The sequence below is a fragment of the Calonectris borealis genome, chromosome 18 (assembly GCF_964195595.1).
Source record: "Calonectris borealis chromosome 18, bCalBor7.hap1.2, whole genome shotgun sequence".
In the NCBI taxonomy this organism is placed as follows: Eukaryota; Metazoa; Chordata; class Aves; order Procellariiformes; family Procellariidae; genus Calonectris; species Calonectris borealis.
In genome coordinates, this window is record NC_134329.1 from 15,550,984 (window position 1) to 15,570,324 (window position 19,341).

The following is a 19,341-nucleotide window of genomic DNA, read 5'->3' on the forward strand; positions in this document are numbered from 1 at the left end:
CCCAAGGGGATGGTTGCCGCGCCCGCCCGCTCCGCGCGGGGACGCACACTCGTCCCCGCCCTTTCCCCGCATGCGCGGCGCGGCCAGCGGTTGCTGTGACATTGGGCGGGGGGGGGGGCGTGGCCGCTGCCCCTCGCACCGCGGAAGGAGAGTGGGGAGGTGGCGCGGCCCGTCCGCAGCGCCCGGCCGAGCGGGGAGGAGGGGGAGGCGGCCCCGGCAGCAGCGGGCCGGGCGCGGGCGGCCCTCAGCAGCGAGCGAGGAGCGGCCGGGGAAGTCTCGGGGAGGCGCTGAGCCGCTGCGGGGATGAAGGACCGGCTGGCCGACCTGGCAGAGGTGAGGGTGAGGGTGAGGGCTCGGGGCAGGTCGGGAGCGGCGCGGCCGGCGGGGCGAGCGCGGAGAGCGGGGAGGCTCCCGGGGAAGGGGGGCGGCGGGCTGAGGCGAGGAGCGAGGCGGGAGGGAGGGGACAAAGGCGGAGTGCGAGGCGCCGAGGGCCCCGCGGGCCGCTATCGCCGCCTGAGGTAACGGTCAGCGGCGGGAAGGTTGGTGTTCCGCTGCGGGATCCGCGGGGCCAACGCCTCGGCCGCGTCCCTGGGGGCAGGGAGGGCTCCGGCTGCCGCCCGCTGTTTTCCAGCTCCCTGCTCGGGGAGGGGGCGGCTTCCTCCCGAGAGCCGGCGAGGCGCGTCGGAGCCTGGGGAGCTCGCTGCGAAGTTCTTGCTTCTCCGATTTTTATAGATCACCTTCCCCGCTTCCTCCTGACCTCTAGCGCGTTTCAGTTTTCGAACTGTCCGTGGTGTAGCGAGGTAGATTTATCTGCCTGGGAACTGTTTAACCAGTAATGCGTCAATAACGCTATTTGCAGATTTTATTTTCCGTGTGTTTACAAAATGGTAGCTGGTTATGTTTGCATGCTCTTTTCCTTTTCCTTATTTGTGCTTTGAAAACAGTATCCTAAAAAAGAAGGGAGAGTTGGAGGGAGATGGACAGACCATCATGTCTGTCTTCAACAGGATATGGCTTGGTTAAAATTAACGGATATTTGACTTTTTTTTTCCTGAAAAGAAATGGAAATGGAGAACAGACAGGAGTTCGTGTGATAGTTCTAGGACTCCACATATATGTAGAAGTTGGCCTGTGTTTTGAGCTGCATGCAGGTTTGGGGCTTGTTCATCTTAAAACTAAGTTCATATCTTCTGGACCACAAAACACATTTTGGAAGGTCCATTTTTAAGTGATGGAATTACCAGTTGTCTTGTCTTCTTCTCCAAAAGGATGAATTGGCATCTGAAAAGTTTTCGCATGATTACATTACAGTATCTTTACCAGGAAGGATGTTTCGGAGTCATGCCAGAGAAATGTATAATTTCTTTTGAGTATACTTGCTTTTCCTATTTCTAAACATGTCCAGGTTGTAGGAATATGTGCCAGATTTCAGTGATGGTGCACGGTTCCCAGAAAGAGGAAGCAGCAAATGGCCATCTGAATTTGCTTTTTAATTTATACTTGTAAACACATAGACTTCATTCTGACTGAGGGGAAGCAGCAGTGGTCTGTTGTATGGGGTTTTTAATTACAAAAAAAAAAAACCTAGCCCCCCCACCCTTAGATACTTGTTAACTTGTTAACAGTTTTTAAAGGAACTGCACATAGGGGTTTTTAGTATTTGACATCTGAAAACATTACTGTACTGCAGCAAGCTACTACTTTAACTGAAACATTACTGCAGCAAGCTACTACTTTAAACACAATGGTCAGTATTGCTGAAGTGCTTCATATGTTCATCAACATAATTTTCACTGCCTGTAGAATTAACAAATAGCTTAGAGACTTAAGATTGAAGTTTTCTTCTAACTAGAAGAAAATAAAACATCAAATGAAGGTGGAAGTTATTGAAGATCCAGTCTACATTTTATCACTTAAAAATGTGTAGTTGACATGAAGTTTTGAAAAGTTGCATACCCAAGGGAGATGGCTTTTGTAAAACTTGATTTCCGCAGGGAACTCATGGAAGTAGCAACTTCCATCTTGCATCTTTATCTGAAAGACCAAAAAAGATCATGTTTTTGTGATTTTCCCTTAGTAGTGTAAATGCTTTGAACAGTGATCCTTGATCACACATAGATAAGATTGCTTTGAAAAGGAATAAATAATCTAAAGAAGTAATGTATTAACATTTATTTGCCTACTTTCTGAACTGTTTCAGTTTGATTATTGTAGTTCCATTGTATTTTATTTGGCTAAATCATTAAGTGAAGGGTAGAGCATATACATTGTGGTTTTTAAACAGGCCTGGGCCTGCAGAATCTTCAGGAATAACTATGCCTTGTCTCTTTCCCTTAATATAAGAATGTCATTGTGTGTTACTTTGGTTGTACCTTACATGTAAGTTCTATCCACCTCGTTTCCCCCAAAGACCCAATGTGATACATAAGTAGTTCAAGATCCTAGTACTTTAGCCAGTCTTCACTGACCCGTTTTAACTAAATACAGTATTCCCTTTAGCAGAAATGTAAATTTAAGTTTACATGTCCTCATTTGTGTGTTCCTGGATTTTATTTGATAGCGAGCAAACTATTTTGTCATTAAAAGTTGTAACATTTTCCTATATTTCCCTTTCTTTTTATAAAGAAGAGGGAGAAATGTTACTTATCAATGTTTGCAGTCCATTAACATAAAATTATCATAACTTTTTGATACTTTTGTTAATACATTGTATTAAGGCAGTTAAACAGTGCTAAAATAGTTGCTGGAGAAATTGTTGAAGACATGCAGATTATATAGCCTTCAGATAATGTTGCTTCTTATTTTCTAACTGGAAAGAGTCTTGTAAAGTACATGCACTTTCAGAAGATAGCAACCATAATTGTATTCGTCCACTTCTAGGGGATTATTTTAAAGACCAAAATGAACTTCTTTCAGCTGTTTGAATTGACCTTTAATACAATTAATTGGACAATTGATCAAATCCCATACTGGCTTTAGTTATTTTGAGTGCAAATGAGTGTAAGATTAAAAGAAGAATAAAAGGTTCTCTCTGATCTAATACGCTGTTTTCAGCAGTGGTTGATAGTGGATATTTAGGGAAGAAAAAAAAACAGGGCAAGTACATAGCATGATTGTGTAAAATATTCTCCCAGCTTTCAATGGTTTACTGTTCAGGGATACAAGTCCATCTTAAAATGACTTAAAAAGAGCTGTGGGATCTGTGTTTAGACACTCAGTTCAGCACATTCAGCCAGTGTCAGATATTAAAAACATATGTCCTTTTAAAGGTCTGTTAATAGAACTCATGCAAACTTTTTTGTTATTGTTGTTAAATCATTTAAGAAAGAGGTAGGATGTAAACAGTCTTTGCTTACCTGTGATGTTTTAGATCTGAAGTTTGGAGTGCATTGTTAATATGGCTTAAAAATTACCATCTTGTTATATGCTGAAAGGGATGCAGAGCTATCTATTGAAATCCATTTTTCTTGCTTGATCGGTGAATCATTTTAAATACATCCTTTTTATATTTCTTTACTCTTTGAGTGTTACTGAGGATATCTGAGACATAACCTTTGAAAAATACATTTATATCTGATTGTAGCCTTTTTTTTTTTTTTAAAAAAAAAAAAAACAAGGACCTGTAGCTTGAACAGAACTGCATTGATTTTTTGTAAACTATTTCTTGGGCATTCACTTAATGCCCCCAAAACTGTTTAGGAATGAGTGAAGAACCACAAAGTCATAAAAGTTAAAATTGGTAGAATTGGGTGGTATGGAAAAAAAATGTAAAAGGATACTTTTCAGAAGGAGGAAAACATTACGGAGTTCTTTTTTTTCCCCGAGTTAACCTCTTATATTAGTCTCTGTTCAAACATGGAATTTTCTGAAGATGAGCTGTATATTTTCCATGTCATAGCAGCATAAAGTAATTTCTTGTAGACGGTTACCATATGATGTTTTTCTGGTTGTACAGTAATGCTATTAATGCATATTAATGATTGACCTGCCAAAGCTGCCTGACAGATCTCCTTGGCCCTCTGTAAGCCCTCCTTGGCTACTCTGATATAAAAGAATTTCTTGAAACACTGATGCTGTAAGGAGAAACTCTAACACTCTATAACCCACTCTTTGGATCTGATTCGTTGGGATGATGGTGGTCAGTTATTATCCTTGCAGCCTGCCAGAGGAATACAGGTGATCTGGACTGAGAAAAAACTAACCTTGATTGGAATTTCAAGGGCAAGTAATAGTCATTTTTAGGTCAAAAGCTGTTTTCAATTTCAAAGTTCAGTAATTAATTTGGTAAGACATCTCAAGCTAGCCTTATTTCTGCAATTCTGTAAGGTATGGGAAATGTCAGAAGTTTCATGAACCATCAGGATGGCCCCTACTTGAAGCTGAGAAATGATAATGTCTGAATATCTGGATTCTGTCATGTAAACCAACTTTTGAGGGAACTTGATATATTTTATAAGTCTATGAATGTTTATGGAGCTGTATGGCCCAGACTTTCAGTCCCAAGGTCAAGGTATGAGCTGCAAACAGATTTCATTAGATTGCTCTTGGCGTTGACGTGAAACTTTTTATCAGCCTTTTGTGATACTGTTTATACTGAGGAGGTAAGGTCTAGGAGAAGCGATATTTTTCTACTAAACTTGATGACAAAAGTGAGTCCTTGGTTGAATTGTATGCTTGTCAAAAGAAGGTGCATCACTTAAGTTGAAGAGAGTTAGCAAATAAGCTGTATTTTAGGTAAGTGGTGTTTTAAGAACGTAGAGAATAGAGGTTGACAAGTCATTAGATGTCTTTCAAGTGCTGGTGTTCAAGGTAGGCTGTCCATAAATCCTTCAACAATTTGTAGGCAGCAAATTGATCTGTCATTGGTGGTGTTGCAACCAAATGTGAAAGTGAAATGAATGTGGAACTGACTGCAGGGTGGGTAATCTTGATTGCTTCCTTCCAGGCTAGCATCCACAAGCAAGACTTCTGAGTAAGATTTTTGTATTTTTCATTTGTTCAAGATTCACTCAGGTGTTTAATGTTTTACTAAGATCTTCTGACCAAACTAAAAGCTGACAGGCTGAATCTTTTAGCTGATACTATTTTCATTATTCTTAGTTCAATTAACTAAATACAGGATGTGGTTATAAACAGTTAGAAAGATTATTCTTTACTCAGTACATGTAAGCAGGAGGTGTTCTTTTACATAGATAATGAAATTAAACATCTTTAAAGTAGCTCATTCTTAAATATTAACTTATAACTGATAGCTTTGTAGCACTGCAGTCTCTGGTATGGGTAAAAGTTGAGTAAGTTCATTTGGGCACAGACTTCCTTGCATATTTGTATTAAGCAAGACTGTTAATTGATTACAATCCCTAAGGACAGATTCTTTAATACTGAATTCTAGCAATCGTCTTCCCAAAATGAGTAACTACAAAAAGTCTTCAACGAGACACAGCATTATGAATGATTCAAGGGTGGTCCAGGAGAGCAGTAACATCGAAATTCCTTTATTCCAGTTGAGGCATTATGGTTCCCCCTGCGCATAAAAACCAGGTGATTTCTGACAAACATTTTGTCATAGGGCTTTATGCACTCCCTGAATTTGCAGCAAAGGAACTGTCACAAAGTATAAGTAATAACTTTCCTTGAAGATTTGGGTCAGTCTTAGTAGATTTTGATGCGTAGATCATCACTGAGTATAACCTTCTTTATTAGATAATAGCAGTGTTTGACATTGGATTAAATTACAGAATTGTCATGCAAATAATACACGTCACCTAATTTAATAAAACCAGAAACAAAGGGCCTTATTGGGTAATAGGATCAAGGTTCAGGAGCATAAAGTGGGTGTTAGAAGGTCAAAAGCAGAGGGGCTTGTAAGAAAAAAGGAGTTTTGAACATGAAAATCCCTTAATGTTACCTATCTTGTAGTTTTTTTCTAACAGATAACTCACTGACTTTATGGTAGAATAATACCTTGTTCTAATTTTGATTCAATGCAGTTCAAACAGTGTGTTCTACAGAGGGTACTAGAGAACACGGAAGCTGGAAGTCTTTGCCTGTATATGATGCATGTTAATTCTCTCGTCCTTTGAGCAAATTTGAATCTCAGTTACTGTCAAGATCCATATATTCTGCTGGGCTAGCTTAAGGGTTAGGGAGGTGTGACTCGGAACGTGTTGGGCTGTTACCCTGGAGATCTGTGACAGCCTGTCAACTTGAGCTTCTGCCTCCTTGGTTGCTGTTCTAAGGGTTTCTCAATTATGTAATGCATGTATAGTTTAGTGTAGCATAATTATGTCTAAATTGGTGTGGAATGGCAGCCTTGGAACACCCAAGGGCAAAACTAGTAAGCAGATGTTGATAGCTTTTTGTGCTAGCTTTCATTAAATGTTTGACAAGTCAGTCATCACCACCCCTCTTAGTATTTCTTTGAGACGGTTCTATTTGCTGTCTCAGTAAACCGAATATTATTTTCAGTTCATGTGGGACTCACTGTGAAATTATCTTTATGCTGTGAGAGAACATTTATATGCCAAATTGTATTTTAATAATTTTTAAGACAGGTAATAAAAACTGTGGCATCACTGACAGACTGGTTCTGTCCTGATGTTGTTTACGGAGGAGTACATGCCTTAGCATTCACAACTTGGTGGTAGTCAGGTGACTTTCTTTGACCTCTCTGCTTATTTGTTTTTAGATTACAGTCCTCAGGAGAGGACTTTGCAGACTATTGATAAAAATGTGTATGCAGTAGCAATGTGGAAGAAGTCATAGTTGTTTCAGAACAGTATCCTGAGTTTTATTTCATAGATTTGTTTTGTTGTCTTTTACAGTGTAAAGGAAATGAAGATGGGGAGACAGTTGTTGTTGAAAAAGACCATTTTATGGATGACTTTTTCCAACAGGTAAAGTTATAGTTTTCACCATGCATTAAAGACTTACAGTTTTCTTTCTGTGCCTTTTAATTTCTATAATTAGGTTTAACAATTCATCTACACCCCCCACCCCCCCAATATGCTTTGTAATGGTATGCCAAATCAAATGTTGGTAACGCTTTTGCTTGTTTATTTAAGGGTATTTTCTGTCTTTACTGCACAGAAGTATTTTTAACTCCCTGTTGACAAGGAATTTGCTTATAGAATTTTAAAATCTTTTCATTAAGAATAGTAGCACTTAAGTTTCTGGCCATACAGAATATATTTGCTATTAAGAATACCATTTTTTCTCAGAAAAAAAAAGTGAAAGCTGTCTAAATGTCAACATTTCTGCTGGGATTTCTGTCAGATACTTACAAATGTTGCAATGAAATACTTTACCATTTTTATTACCAAAGTTTAAAAAAAAAAAAAAATCTTTGCCCTGAATTATTCTAATGTTTCCATTGCCATATTTCTCTTCCTCTAGGTTGAGGAACTTAGAAATAATATAGCAAAAATAGCACAAAATGTGGAAGAAGTGAAAAAGCAGCACAGCATTATCCTGTCAGCACCAAATCCTGAAGGAAGTGAGTATCACTTTTTTTAGATTTCAGATATGTGTGGCTAGATATTCTGAAATAAATTTTTTTGTTTGTTTTAGCTATCTATAGGAATAGAACTTCAGGTGTTCAGAATGCAAAATGTAACACTATTTATTTATTTAAATATGTCCATATTTAATATTGAATTAACATTTTCATTTGCTTAGTTTTACCTTTTTTGAGTCTCATTCGAATAAATACATTTTAAGAATATTTGTTGCATCATCCAAACCTTTGCTAGACCAAAACTCATTTTAATATGGTATCTTGAAATTGATTGTGTCTTGAGAAACTTAGAGGCTACTTGCATTTCTTTTAATTTGTGAAAAAGTTGAAGTTGTCAACTGAAGCTCATACGGTAGAGCCATCATCTTCTCTTTATGCTTCAGTAGGGGCAAGATCCTGTCTAACACTAACGCTACAGCCAGCTGCTTCAGTGGTAGTAAGAATTCCATGCTGGAGCCCTATTTTTAGAGGCTGTAACCCCAAAGCTGAAAGTCAAGATATGCTTTCTGAACAGAGAACTCAAAAGTTTAGGGAACTTACCCAGAAACATGGAACCTTCTCTGTCCTCAACACTTCTTAATTCAAGACTTCCTTGGGTTCATGGGCAGCCCTTAAAGAAGAGGGAAGAAAAGATGCTGAGATATTTTTGTGGAATGTTGCGACGTTAGCTTAACATTTATCTTCTTGTTGATGAAAACTGAACTTTGGATGTTAGTTTTTATTTTCCCCCTATTTTCTTTGTTTATGGATGGGCATATGTTTGTATTCTTACGAATAATTTTGCAGACTGCTTTTTGTCTTGATCATATACAGTCAATGAATCTCAGGTTTAATAAGGGTTCATCTGAATGTTTAAAATCTGTGGTCTCAGCTCATTTATCATCTTGTGTTTGTGCTAAAAATTGTGCTCATTAATGCAGCTGCACTGTGTAGGAACATGACATTGCTTGTAAGTAGTATATGCTCTTGTGAATCTAGTGTCTTCAGTAAACCAAATAACACATCTAGCTAAGTTCTTCATGAATACTCTGTATAGTATTCTTCAGAAAATATATAGGTAGTGCATGGTATAGTTATGCTAATAAGGGTAAAAGAAATGAGTCTGTGATAAACAACAGAACTAAAATAAAGTGAGATAAATCTGTATTTTCACTTGATAGACTTCAGTGAACTTTCATTTTGACTAGCAAACGAATATTACTCTGAAAGCGTTACATTAAGAAAAAACATGGAATATTTTATCACGTGGTTTAGTTGGTGATTTGGTAATAACATTTCCCAAGTGTAAGAGCCTGTCATAAGAAGCAGGCATCTGATAGTATGCTGTTACAAAAATTGTATTTAAAGTACTTAGGAATATAATAAACTACTACTCCGCATGGTTGTGCTGAATACGATTATGAGATTGCAAGGCAGAGTTATAGACGGTTGCTGGCTTACTATTACCAATTATTAATGGTTCTAAAAAAAAATTTCATGTTTTTTTTTAAAGGAACAAAGGAAGAACTTGAAGAATTAAATGAGGAAATAAAGAAGATTGCTAATAAAATCCGAGCCAGGTTAAAGGGTAAGTTGTGAGGAGAAATAAAACTACCGTTGCTTGTAATGATTCAGGATGGTAGCAGTGTTACAAACTTAATGCATTGCAGCTGAACTTCTGAACTTCAAAAGCTGCATTATGTATGCATAAATTGTATTGTACAGCTCTTTTTAAAAAAAAAAAAGAGAGAGAGAGAGAGAACCACCTCCCTGCCAACTAAGGTAGAGCCCATGTCAGTAACAGTATCATCCTCTACTTTATTCCTCCTTGGCAAGCTTCACTGCTGATAAATACCAGGTCTCAGCACAGCCTAGTTTGTGGAACAGGACAAAGAGCTTGCTTGCTTTCAGAAATAACCTAGAAAATTACAGTGCAAAGTAATTCCTCTGTGAGAAGTGTATTCTGCCACTGAAATGCTGTTTTTTGGTCATGATGTTTTGGAAGAAGATTAACTTTAACTGCCAAATGACAGTCTCCATGGCATAAATGTCCACATGGGGAATTGCTCTAGAGTACCTATTGTATTTTAAATTCAGACTAGCTAATTTTGCTGTGGCATCCCCCTATGAGTATGCCTTGATTGTTTAGCATAGGTTTTGAAATATATTGAGTGTTTTAATGTTACTATATTATAATTACTATATGCTTTTGTCCTTCCATAAACACTAGGGTGTGATTTTTATTGTTTAAACTGTAAGAGCAGCCCATTTTGTTACAGCTTGTGAAATTTTTCCAGAGTAATAGGCAGTAGTGTGATTCTGTTAAGACTACTGAAGTAGTGACTGTGTTTTAAGATCTGTACGAATTATCGAAATTATTTAAAATTTTTATTTTATATATTTATATTTTTTTATATATATATATATGTATCACTGCCACCTCCTCTCTTCCCCCTGAACTGTTAAACATGTCTGTGGGGAGCTTATACATGAAAAAAGTAATAATTAATAGTATTTACAAAGTAACTGAGCTACACTATTAAATAATTATACTGAACATTGACTCATAATATTCTTGTATTGTTCTTAGCTATTGAACAAAGTTTTGATCAGGGCGAAAATGCTAATCGGACATCAGTGGACCTCAGGATAAGAAAAACACAGGTATGATCACTTAATAAGTTTAAAAAAAATAAAAAGATTCTAGTAAATCGGAGAGTGAGTTTCACTTTTCTGAAATAGTTTCAGAACTTCATGTTCTGTTTTGTTGGAATGTAAATACCACTTTCACTTGTTGTGCAGTAGTATTTGCTGTATCAAGAAAAATAAACATGTTTGTTCCACATTTTTAAATCCTCAAAAAACAGCACTCTGTATTAGCTCACAAGTTTGTGGAGGTCATGACGGAATACAACGAGACCCAAACTCTTTTTCGAGAACGCAGCAAAGGTCGGATACAGAGACAATTAGAGATAAGTAAGTGACCTGAATATGCTTTTTAAAAAAGATTAATTGTGTTGTTAGTACCTCCCTTGTTTCTTGTTACTTAAAGATGGTACAAAGCATCATACGTCTTGGACATCTTCTTGAAGCGTGTGAGGGAAAAGAATGACATAAACCTTTGATACTACTCTTCAGAACAGCTGTAAAGAAAATAGAGAATATTCAATAAATAATTTCTTTTATGTTGAAAATTATGAAAGACAATATCTTGTTTCTTTGTTTCATTAATTTCCAATGTTGCAACTTTAAACAAAACATTAAGAAAAGCTGCGTTCTGAAGATTGCAGGTGTTACTAAAAGCCATTCCAAAATTAACATGCTAAACAGGACAGCATCTCTTTTTATGCTATGCTATTTTTGTCAATAAGAAAATTTGTTAAATTCAGCTGACATAAAGTCAGTGCTGCCGTTATATGTAGTCTAATCATTTGTTGACTGACTCACGTTTGACTTATTTCATCATTGATTATTACGAGGACTATTCAGAAAGGTACCTGACTCTACTCTGAACTGCAGCATCTACCTCAGAAGGTGTCTAAAAAAAATCCATAACAGTCTTGTACCTAAAATTAGCCTTTCTGAATATCTCCTGTAAAAGCTAATACATATAATGCTGAAATAGGAAATGCAAACAGAGAAGTTGGCAAATTATAAGAAGACTCTGCCTTTCATGGGCTTCTCAAATTTGTCATTAGCCTCTCATGCTAATGGTTCAATTCAGCATTTCAGTAAAGTTTATTGGGCAAGTTAAATTCTTCTTTACCTCTACATTTGAGGGGAGGGACCTTAATATTTCAGGACATGGTTCTTTTAAGTTAATGTTGTTATAAGCCAATTAGAGCCTTCAGCTTTTCCTCAGCACTAAAAATTTTAAAGCAGGTTTTACAGCATTCTTGAGTATTAACATCAGAAAGTAATATTCAAAGTGTAACTTTCATCTGATAGGACAGAATTATATAAGTTATTACAGATATTCAACGTATTTTACATGGGAAGAACAGAGATTTGATATATAATTTTTAAAACTGTACAATACAAATCATTTGAATGTGTTGTGTAACTCGTAACACTTGGCATTTGTCATACCAGTGTGATCAATAGGATTCAGTTTGCTTAAACATGCAATAATAAACTGCATCGATTGTTAGATGTATTATGGAAAGTAGAAGTGATGGTATGCTATGGGTGATCATTTTCTCTACGTGGAATATTAATGTAATCCTGTGTTGGTAAAATCAAACTTGCATAAAGATTTTATTGCCCACACAGTGGTGGGGAGCGAATAAATTAGGTACCAGTGTGACATGATGGAATGTTATATAAATATTCTGTATCTCAAGTTCTTTCTTCTGAAAAACACTCCACTTAACAAGGTTCATATGTACCTTGTAAAAGTTTCTGATCAAACTCTTCAATTTGACCAAAAAAAGTCCCAAACAAACCACAAACACACCAACCAGGAATTCTTCATCGTAGCTTTGAATTTACATTTGTTTTCTGACTATTACTTGATATTTTCTGGGTTTTTTTTCATATACAAAATGGCAGTTGGTAATGGCTAAACACTACATTATTTTATCCTGAAAAATGCTTTATACAATAATTTTTTTTGAATTGTCATCCTGATATGTAAAATTTTATGTTCAATAATGAATAAGTAATGTTATATGAATTACTGTTGTTTTTATCCTAGCTGGAAAGACCACTACTGATGAGGAACTGGAAGAAATGTTAGAGAGTGGTAATCCTTCAATTTTCACTTCTGATGTATGTATTTCTGGTCCAGTTATGTCTCTCTTCTATTCTGCTGCTTCTGCTATTTAGAAGTGTGTCAGCATATACTTACATATGTCCATATCTTTTTTCTTTCTCCCAAAGATTATATCAGACTCTCAAATAACTAGGCAAGCTCTGAATGAAATTGAGTCACGTCACAAGGATATTATGAAACTGGAGTCTAGCATACGGGAACTACATGAAATGTTTATGGATATGGCAATGTTTGTTGAGACTCAGGTAAATGAACCAATTCAAACACATTTACGTAAGTGGGATTTTTTTTTTCCCCAGTCTTCCTCTTTGAAATATGCAGAAACAATTGCTTATGTTCAGATAATACAGACTTGCAGTGGTTTTTGACTGTGATTAGAATATATGAAAGTTAATCACTAAAGGTTTTTGTTTTGTTTTAGACAAACGTACAATCTAGATGTACTCGTAGTATACGCTATAAATAACTAAGCATAGACTTTCTTTTCAGTTGGTATACTTAATATTTTCTTCAACATGCTTATATTGCAGTATGTCTGAACATTTTGTGCATGTTTAAGTAAGAACAACTCTCTCCTGGAATGCTGGCTAACATCTTGAGAATTTAGGATTCTCACAGACATGGTAAAGGACTACTGTGGCAGAATAAAGTGTGCGTTAGCAAGGATGTATCAACTTGCACATAATACAAACGTATAATTACTGTTATAACTAACACGAATGTAAAGGGATTGACAAGTTATTCAAGTCGCCTCTTAGAAGCTTTGTCTTCACATGTACGTAAATTCATTCTATTTGTAGTCTTTACATACCAATTATCTAACAAAAATATTTTTAACTTCTGTTCTTAAAATTCTTTGACTTATGCAGGAAAGTGAAAAGAATAATGTTCAGGAGAGAAACTTTCCTGAAAAGGACTATTATTTTTTTTTATTGGGTTTTGTTCTAGAAGTCCTGTGTTGCTTTGATTATTAAATAGATAGCCAAGACAAATTGGTAGCAGTTTTCTTTTGAATTAGAAGTGAACAAAAGTTACTTGTGCATCATTCTTTAATGCTTTGCTGTTTACTGCTGCTGATTATTTCTTCTGATGGACAGAAACACAGGTAATAGACTTACTGTAATTTTTCACCAATCCTCCCATTTCATTACCAAATTTCATTCATCACAATTAATTTGAATTTGTTATGTACTGACATTCTAAACCCCCAATTCTGAGGAACTTTTGAAGTTGCTATGATATCTGTGTATTTTCTTAGATAACTGTTGAACCTTGTGTCAAAATAGTCAATATCCTTTCCCGCTTCCAGGCATGACAGGGATTTCTGACCTCTTTAGTATGTCAGTTTTAGTTTTGGCTGTTAAAACATACCTCACATTCAAAGGTATGTTTTCAGGTGTTCAGTATTTGTTCCTGCAAAAGGGAGAAATACGCCTGCCCTGCCCATGAATATTCCTTGTTTAGTTAGAACTTTGAGCCCTTGCTTCTCATTCCTTTTTTCCTTTACACATCAAAGCAGAAAAAATGTCAGCCACTAATATGTACATTATTCACTTGTTGAAAATAATCGTTGATGTTCTGTAGCCTTTCTTCTCTTAGGTTCATTAAACAAGGAGCTGTGGATTCCAATAATAAAATTTTTTTCTTTAAAATTTCATTTTAAGGGTGAAATGATCAACAACATAGAAAAGAACGTGATGAATGCATCAGATTACGTGGAACATGCAAAAGAGGAGACAAAAAAGGCAGTTAAATATCAAAGTAAAGCACGAAGGGTATGCTATCTTTCTGTAATTGTGCTAGTTGGTATATTAACTTAGCACAGTATGAAGCGACCTTCAATTTTAGTTGATTTTTTTTTTTAATTGTAAACAGTCCTTCAAGGTAGAATTAATATATGCATTTTACTTTTCGGTAGTTGTGATATTTAAAATTAGATTAGAAAACATTGTTATAAATTAGTGTATGAGAGAGGAAGATTTACCAAAGGATTTTACAAACAAACAAACAAAAAAAACCCCAAAATCCAGAAGAAATCGGAACATTTCCAATGTGAATTACTTTGTTATAGTTAATATTAAAAAATGATATTAACAGTAGAGGACAGAAACTTCTTGTACTACAAAAATGGATAAGCAATTCATGCACAGCTAAGGCTATGTTCACAATTTCCCACTTAAAAAGCTGTCGTTACAGACTGTAAAAACCCCAAAAAAAGAATTTATATATTATGCTAGCAGATAAATTCACAGGTTCTTCTTATCAACTACTATGATACCTTAAATTATTCAGACTCTAAATAGGCTTGAAGGTTTTTGGATCTTTATCACTGGTAAACTTACCTGGATTTATAGCTATAAAATCACCATGTTAGCAGGAAAAATAAAATTACTGGTTTTGCTGAAGCAGGTTTACTTTTTTAGAATTCCATCTGTAATTATTCTTTTTACAGATAACTACTTTTGTACTCTTGTAAAAGTACTAGATTAGGGGGATCTTCCTTCTGGAAAGGGCGTGATGTTAAACCATGACACTCAATTTTGTGGAGGAATTGAGTTCAAAGTAACATTCAGGCATTTTCCATTGGCATGGAAACTTCTGTGTTTCAATAACTTTCTTCCCATCAGAAAGCCAAATAATGTATTCTGAAATCAAACTACTAAGTAATTTATTTTTATATTTTGTAACTGCATGATTGCAGAGTGAATGAAGCGTTCCTCTAACATTGTAATTTCCCCTTTTGAGATGCTGTGCAATTTTGTGAGGCTTTTTAATGGCAAGTTGGATTTGAGGGAATAATATATCTTTATATAGGTAGACAGATATCTACATATAGATAACACATCTGTTACATTTTAAAAAAAATTATTTAAGTGTCAAAAGAGCCCACTTAATGTATTTGTAAATGGTGGTTTTCCATCTTTGATAACTGTATAGGTATTAATCACACTAGTTTATCTGTAAACGCTGTTTAAAAATGTTTATTCTTATGCATGCAAGAGTGTACAGATAAATTTATCTCAATTTGAGAATACTGCAGGCTTTAATAAAAATGAGTGTGCATCTAAAAACTGACTATTTTAAAAAATGAAAAGAAATGCAAGTCTCAATGTGCTTGATATTAAAATAATAATACCTTGTTTTTTGACAGAAAATATGGATAATTATCATTGTCTCATTGGTGTTGATTGCCGTAATTGGTCTAATTATTGGTTTGTCTGTTGGTGTTCGGTGATGCTTGGATAACCTCAGCATGCATGACTTCCTGCCAGTGTGGCAGTAAGTAACTAATCAACTAATTTTGCTCTTGTTTTGCTCTGGTAACTTGTGTTGTTCTACTAACCCTTAATATCTGTACAGTTAGTATCGGGGGGTTAGGCTTGAGATGCATTGGTGGATCTCCTCTATCTCTGCATACTATAAAAGTGCTGTGCATGTGAATATTGAAAACTGACATCTAGTGGTAAGCTGCTAAATTTACAGAATGCAGTTACTACATAAGACTCATAAACACAGAAGGAAATGAGACCAAAAAATCCAATTATTGTCTCGCAGTCCTTTGGATTTTTTTTTTTATACTGAAAGTTCACATCGGCAAACAATCTGCACTAAGATATGGAATACTAGTTACACTTGGAACTTTATCAAATGGGGTTTTCTATGGTTTTAAGTAGAATTTTCATAAAAGTAGATATCTACAACCATGAAGTTGGCTATTATGCTTGCAGAACATCCTAAAATTTCTTACAAAGCTGTTTATTAACACTGAATGAAACAGTGGGAAATAACAATGTATTTGTAAAAGGAAGTCTGCATAGATTCCAACTGGAATTTTAGGACATAAATTTGAGAATTCTTTCAATCTTCAGATTTTTGCTGTACTAATCTACCACTTCTTGTCAAGATAACACCTAGCCAGACTAAGTAGAAAATAGCAGATAACTCTTCCGAGTCCAATAGAAACTCAACTGTTTACATGTAGTATCTTCAAACTATATATGAAGCACTATGAGCGGGATGTCATTTCAGACAGCTAATCAGGAATTCAGTTTTCTGTACTAACACTCTTCTAATGTCGTAAGTTTTTAGTTTTGATGTTATAGTTTCTTATCAGCTTTGGTTTATGGGCAGATAACAGGAAGGATTTACTGTATCATTGCTTATAGTCAGAACTACCTGACCTAATGTCAGACTTTGCATTTACATAGAACCCATCTCTTTTTTTTTTTTTCTTTTCCTCCCTTGCGGCTCTTCTGAGCTATTACCTACACAATGTTTTTACTGACGTTTTATTGAATTCCACTAAGTGTGCAATTGTAAAGGTTTGAGCAGGCTACAAATATTTATCCAAGGAGGTTGGCAGTAAGCAATGTTGCTGTACTTAGACTTGACCTTGATAAGTAAATGTTCACTATTGCATCTGTTTCTATACGTAATGATATTTACAGAAGTTGGGTATGAGTAATAACAATTATTTTGTGAAGCAAAATACAGAAATGTTACACAGATAGCTCTATCTTGTAACTATGGTTACGTGTATGTTAGAAAAGAAAGACTAACAATAGGAAATCATAGCAGTAAGTATTCTTTAGACAGGAAATCCAAACACTCAGATTAGGTATCAGTATTATTAATTTTCTGTGGCTATGCATGTATTTAAACAGCTCTGTATCTCAGAAGGTATTTCAGTCTCAACTTTTCTCTCTTTTTTGCAGAAATTGATGTTCATAATTATATGTGTAACTGTATTGCTTCTGATACTTGGAATTATCCTAGCAACAACACTATCATAGCAAGCACATTCCAAGAGTTACGAACCTTCAGAAACTCCAAAATACATCTTCAGTAAAACCAAACCTTTTTTAATAAATGATGCCTTACACTGTTGCATGATGATGACCTACCACTAATGGTTAAAAATGAAAACAAAATCACTTTTAACGTTTACTTATAAATGAAGATCAGGATGTATTAGGATGTGTATGGATTTTCATCATAAACTATACATTTGTAAGACTGAAACTTGCTCTTAATTGTTTTGAACTAAAGTAACTTGGGATTTTTTTCATATCTCAGTGTTACAAACAGAGGCTATTGAGTTTTGACTGTTTGGCTTTTTTTCCTATTGCTAATATAATTCTAATCACGGATTTTAGTACCTTACCAGTGCTGCTTTTGTTAGCACTCTTGTGAACGTTCTTATGTGATGTAGCCTTGTCTTTAAGTATATTAATTATTTACTCATTTTAATCTACCTAAGCTTTATACATAAAAAATTTTTTCTCCAACAAGTACTAAAATATTTTATCCTGAAAAGGCTACTTATTTGCCTGCCTATTGCATTACACTTGAGAGAAAAAAAAAAAGGCTTTTTTATACTTCCCAGGTTTTTTTTTTTCTTTCAATGTGACTAAGGTTAATTGCTTTAAATACTTCCTTGCCTTTATAATAAAAAGTTAGTTGCAACATTTCTGCTACAAGAATGCAGTAATGAAGCATACCGAATTTGAACTTGAGCAGATAATTTTCCAAATAATCCTTGTGCAAAAGAAACTGATGGATCAGTTTAGCCATATTGTTCATGTGAGTATGACAAAAATCACACTTACTTTCTATAAAGCCAAGTCAAGATTTCTTATTCAGAAGCTTGCTAATGTGTGAATATAGCACATAGGGATAAACTCCCTCAGAAAAGTCTGAAACATAATACAAACTAAGACACTGATTTGTTATGAAATTTATGTGTTATATAACATATATGAAGTGTTTTAGTATATACATACTTGTTGTAATGCTAGCTTGCAAGACTTGAAAGCTTGAAAGACTTCAAATGTAACCAAATAACTGCATTTAACGTTACAGGTTATTTTTGTATTTTGTGTGTAAAATATTTGTAACTTGAATTTTTGACTTGTCATTGTTTAAGGATATCCATGTAGATATGTAGATACATTTACACTGTAAGACAATTAGAGGAAGGTATAATGTGTGCCATTTTAAACACCGTCTAAAACTACACTTGTCAATGTTTCCAAATACTCAACTATAATGTTAACTGCAATAACTCGGTCCTAAAAGGTTAGACTTCTTAAACTTCTGTTTTGTTGAAAGTGTCGGACATCAAAGTTACTCAGTAAACTATAATTCAGTCTGTTGACTTAATGAAATTTAGCAACGTTTACAACTTCTATTGTATGTATGAATATTCCTGCTTTGCTTTCCAAATATACTGTGAATGTGCTGGAGCTATTCAGATGTCAAACATGTTTAAAAAAAAAAAAAAGAAAAAAACATTACTATTGGTCTTTTTGTAAGTTAGCCATAAAGAAGTCGCTTGAAAAATTTCGGCTTCATTAATGAACAAATTTCTTTACCTCTAAGTCCAGAACACTCACTGATGTTTGTGAGGAAGTTTACATGCAAAGTAAGGAAAGATTGGTTGCCTTAGTACTTGTTCTAGGTAAAATATATTTTTATTCTATAGTTTTCTAGATTTTTATCAGTAAATATTATTTATACAGATACGCAAATTAGATTGGGGGGAAAAAATCAGTTCTGCTGTTTAACAGCTGGTAAAATGACCTCCAAAAATCCCATCATGTTGAATTTTTTTATTTATAATGCAATAATTTGCCCATCAAGACCAGAAGTTTGAATAGGCCACTCCATACTTTTTACTTGTTGTTACATGCTGCCTCAATGAGTTTGTTTTAAAACAAAACAAAACTTGTTTTCCACATGACCCTCTTTGTTCTGTTAATATTGGAGGGGAGTAAATCTCTAACCTATGCACTAATAAATTTATCTAAGCAAGTATCTTGTTGGCTATTTTTATATTCATGATGTTATTGCGACCTTTGTGAATATTTCCAGTAAGTGTTTGAATAAGGCTGGTATGTTTTTGCAATGACGTATGTCAAACAACCAATACCTAGGTCTTAGAGTAAAGGTCGTGTATTTCCTGAATCTTTTTACCAAAAAAGGTGTAGAGATTATCAAAGTGGGTGTAGAGATAATTATGAAGACATTAATGGGATTTATTCATTTCAGCTGTGCCCACGGAATTTTGCTT

General features: G+C 35.3%; 1 protein-coding gene across 5 annotated transcripts; it reads left to right on the forward strand.

Moving 5' to 3' along the window:
* Positions 1-117: 117 nt before the first annotated feature.
* STX2 (syntaxin 2) lies at positions 118-19,085 on the forward strand. 5 transcript variants are annotated; one of them, XM_075168121.1, is made up of 11 exons: positions 118-333; positions 6,825-6,896; positions 7,396-7,495; positions 9,009-9,083; positions 10,086-10,159; positions 10,363-10,471; positions 12,192-12,265; positions 12,377-12,514; positions 13,934-14,044; positions 15,421-15,469; positions 16,985-19,085. In XM_075168121.1, exons 1-11 carry the CDS (start codon positions 304-306, stop codon positions 17,116-17,118), a joined length of 966 nt encoding a protein of 321 aa, XP_075024222.1. In that variant the 5' UTR covers positions 118-303; the 3' UTR covers positions 17,119-19,085. The 5 variants fall into 5 exon arrangements, with proteins under 5 accessions (XP_075024222.1, XP_075024218.1, XP_075024220.1 ...); XM_075168117.1 differs by having other exon boundaries at positions 119-339; positions 15,421-15,548; XM_075168118.1 differs by having other exon boundaries at positions 120-333; positions 15,421-15,548.
* Positions 19,086-19,341: the final 256 nt, after the last annotated feature.

Bases quoted from the DNA above. Each gene is read 5' to 3' on its own strand.
- STX2 (XM_075168121.1), top strand. From the start codon at position 304: ATGAAGGACCGGCTGGCCGACCTGGCAGAG. The intron at 334-6,824 runs GTGAGGGTGAGG...TGTCTTTTACAG, and splicing joins GGCTGGCCGACCTGGCAGAG to TGTAAAGGAAATGAAGATGG. The intron at 12,266-12,376 runs GTATGTATTTCT...TTTCTCCCAAAG, and splicing joins CTTCAATTTTCACTTCTGAT to ATTATATCAGACTCTCAAAT.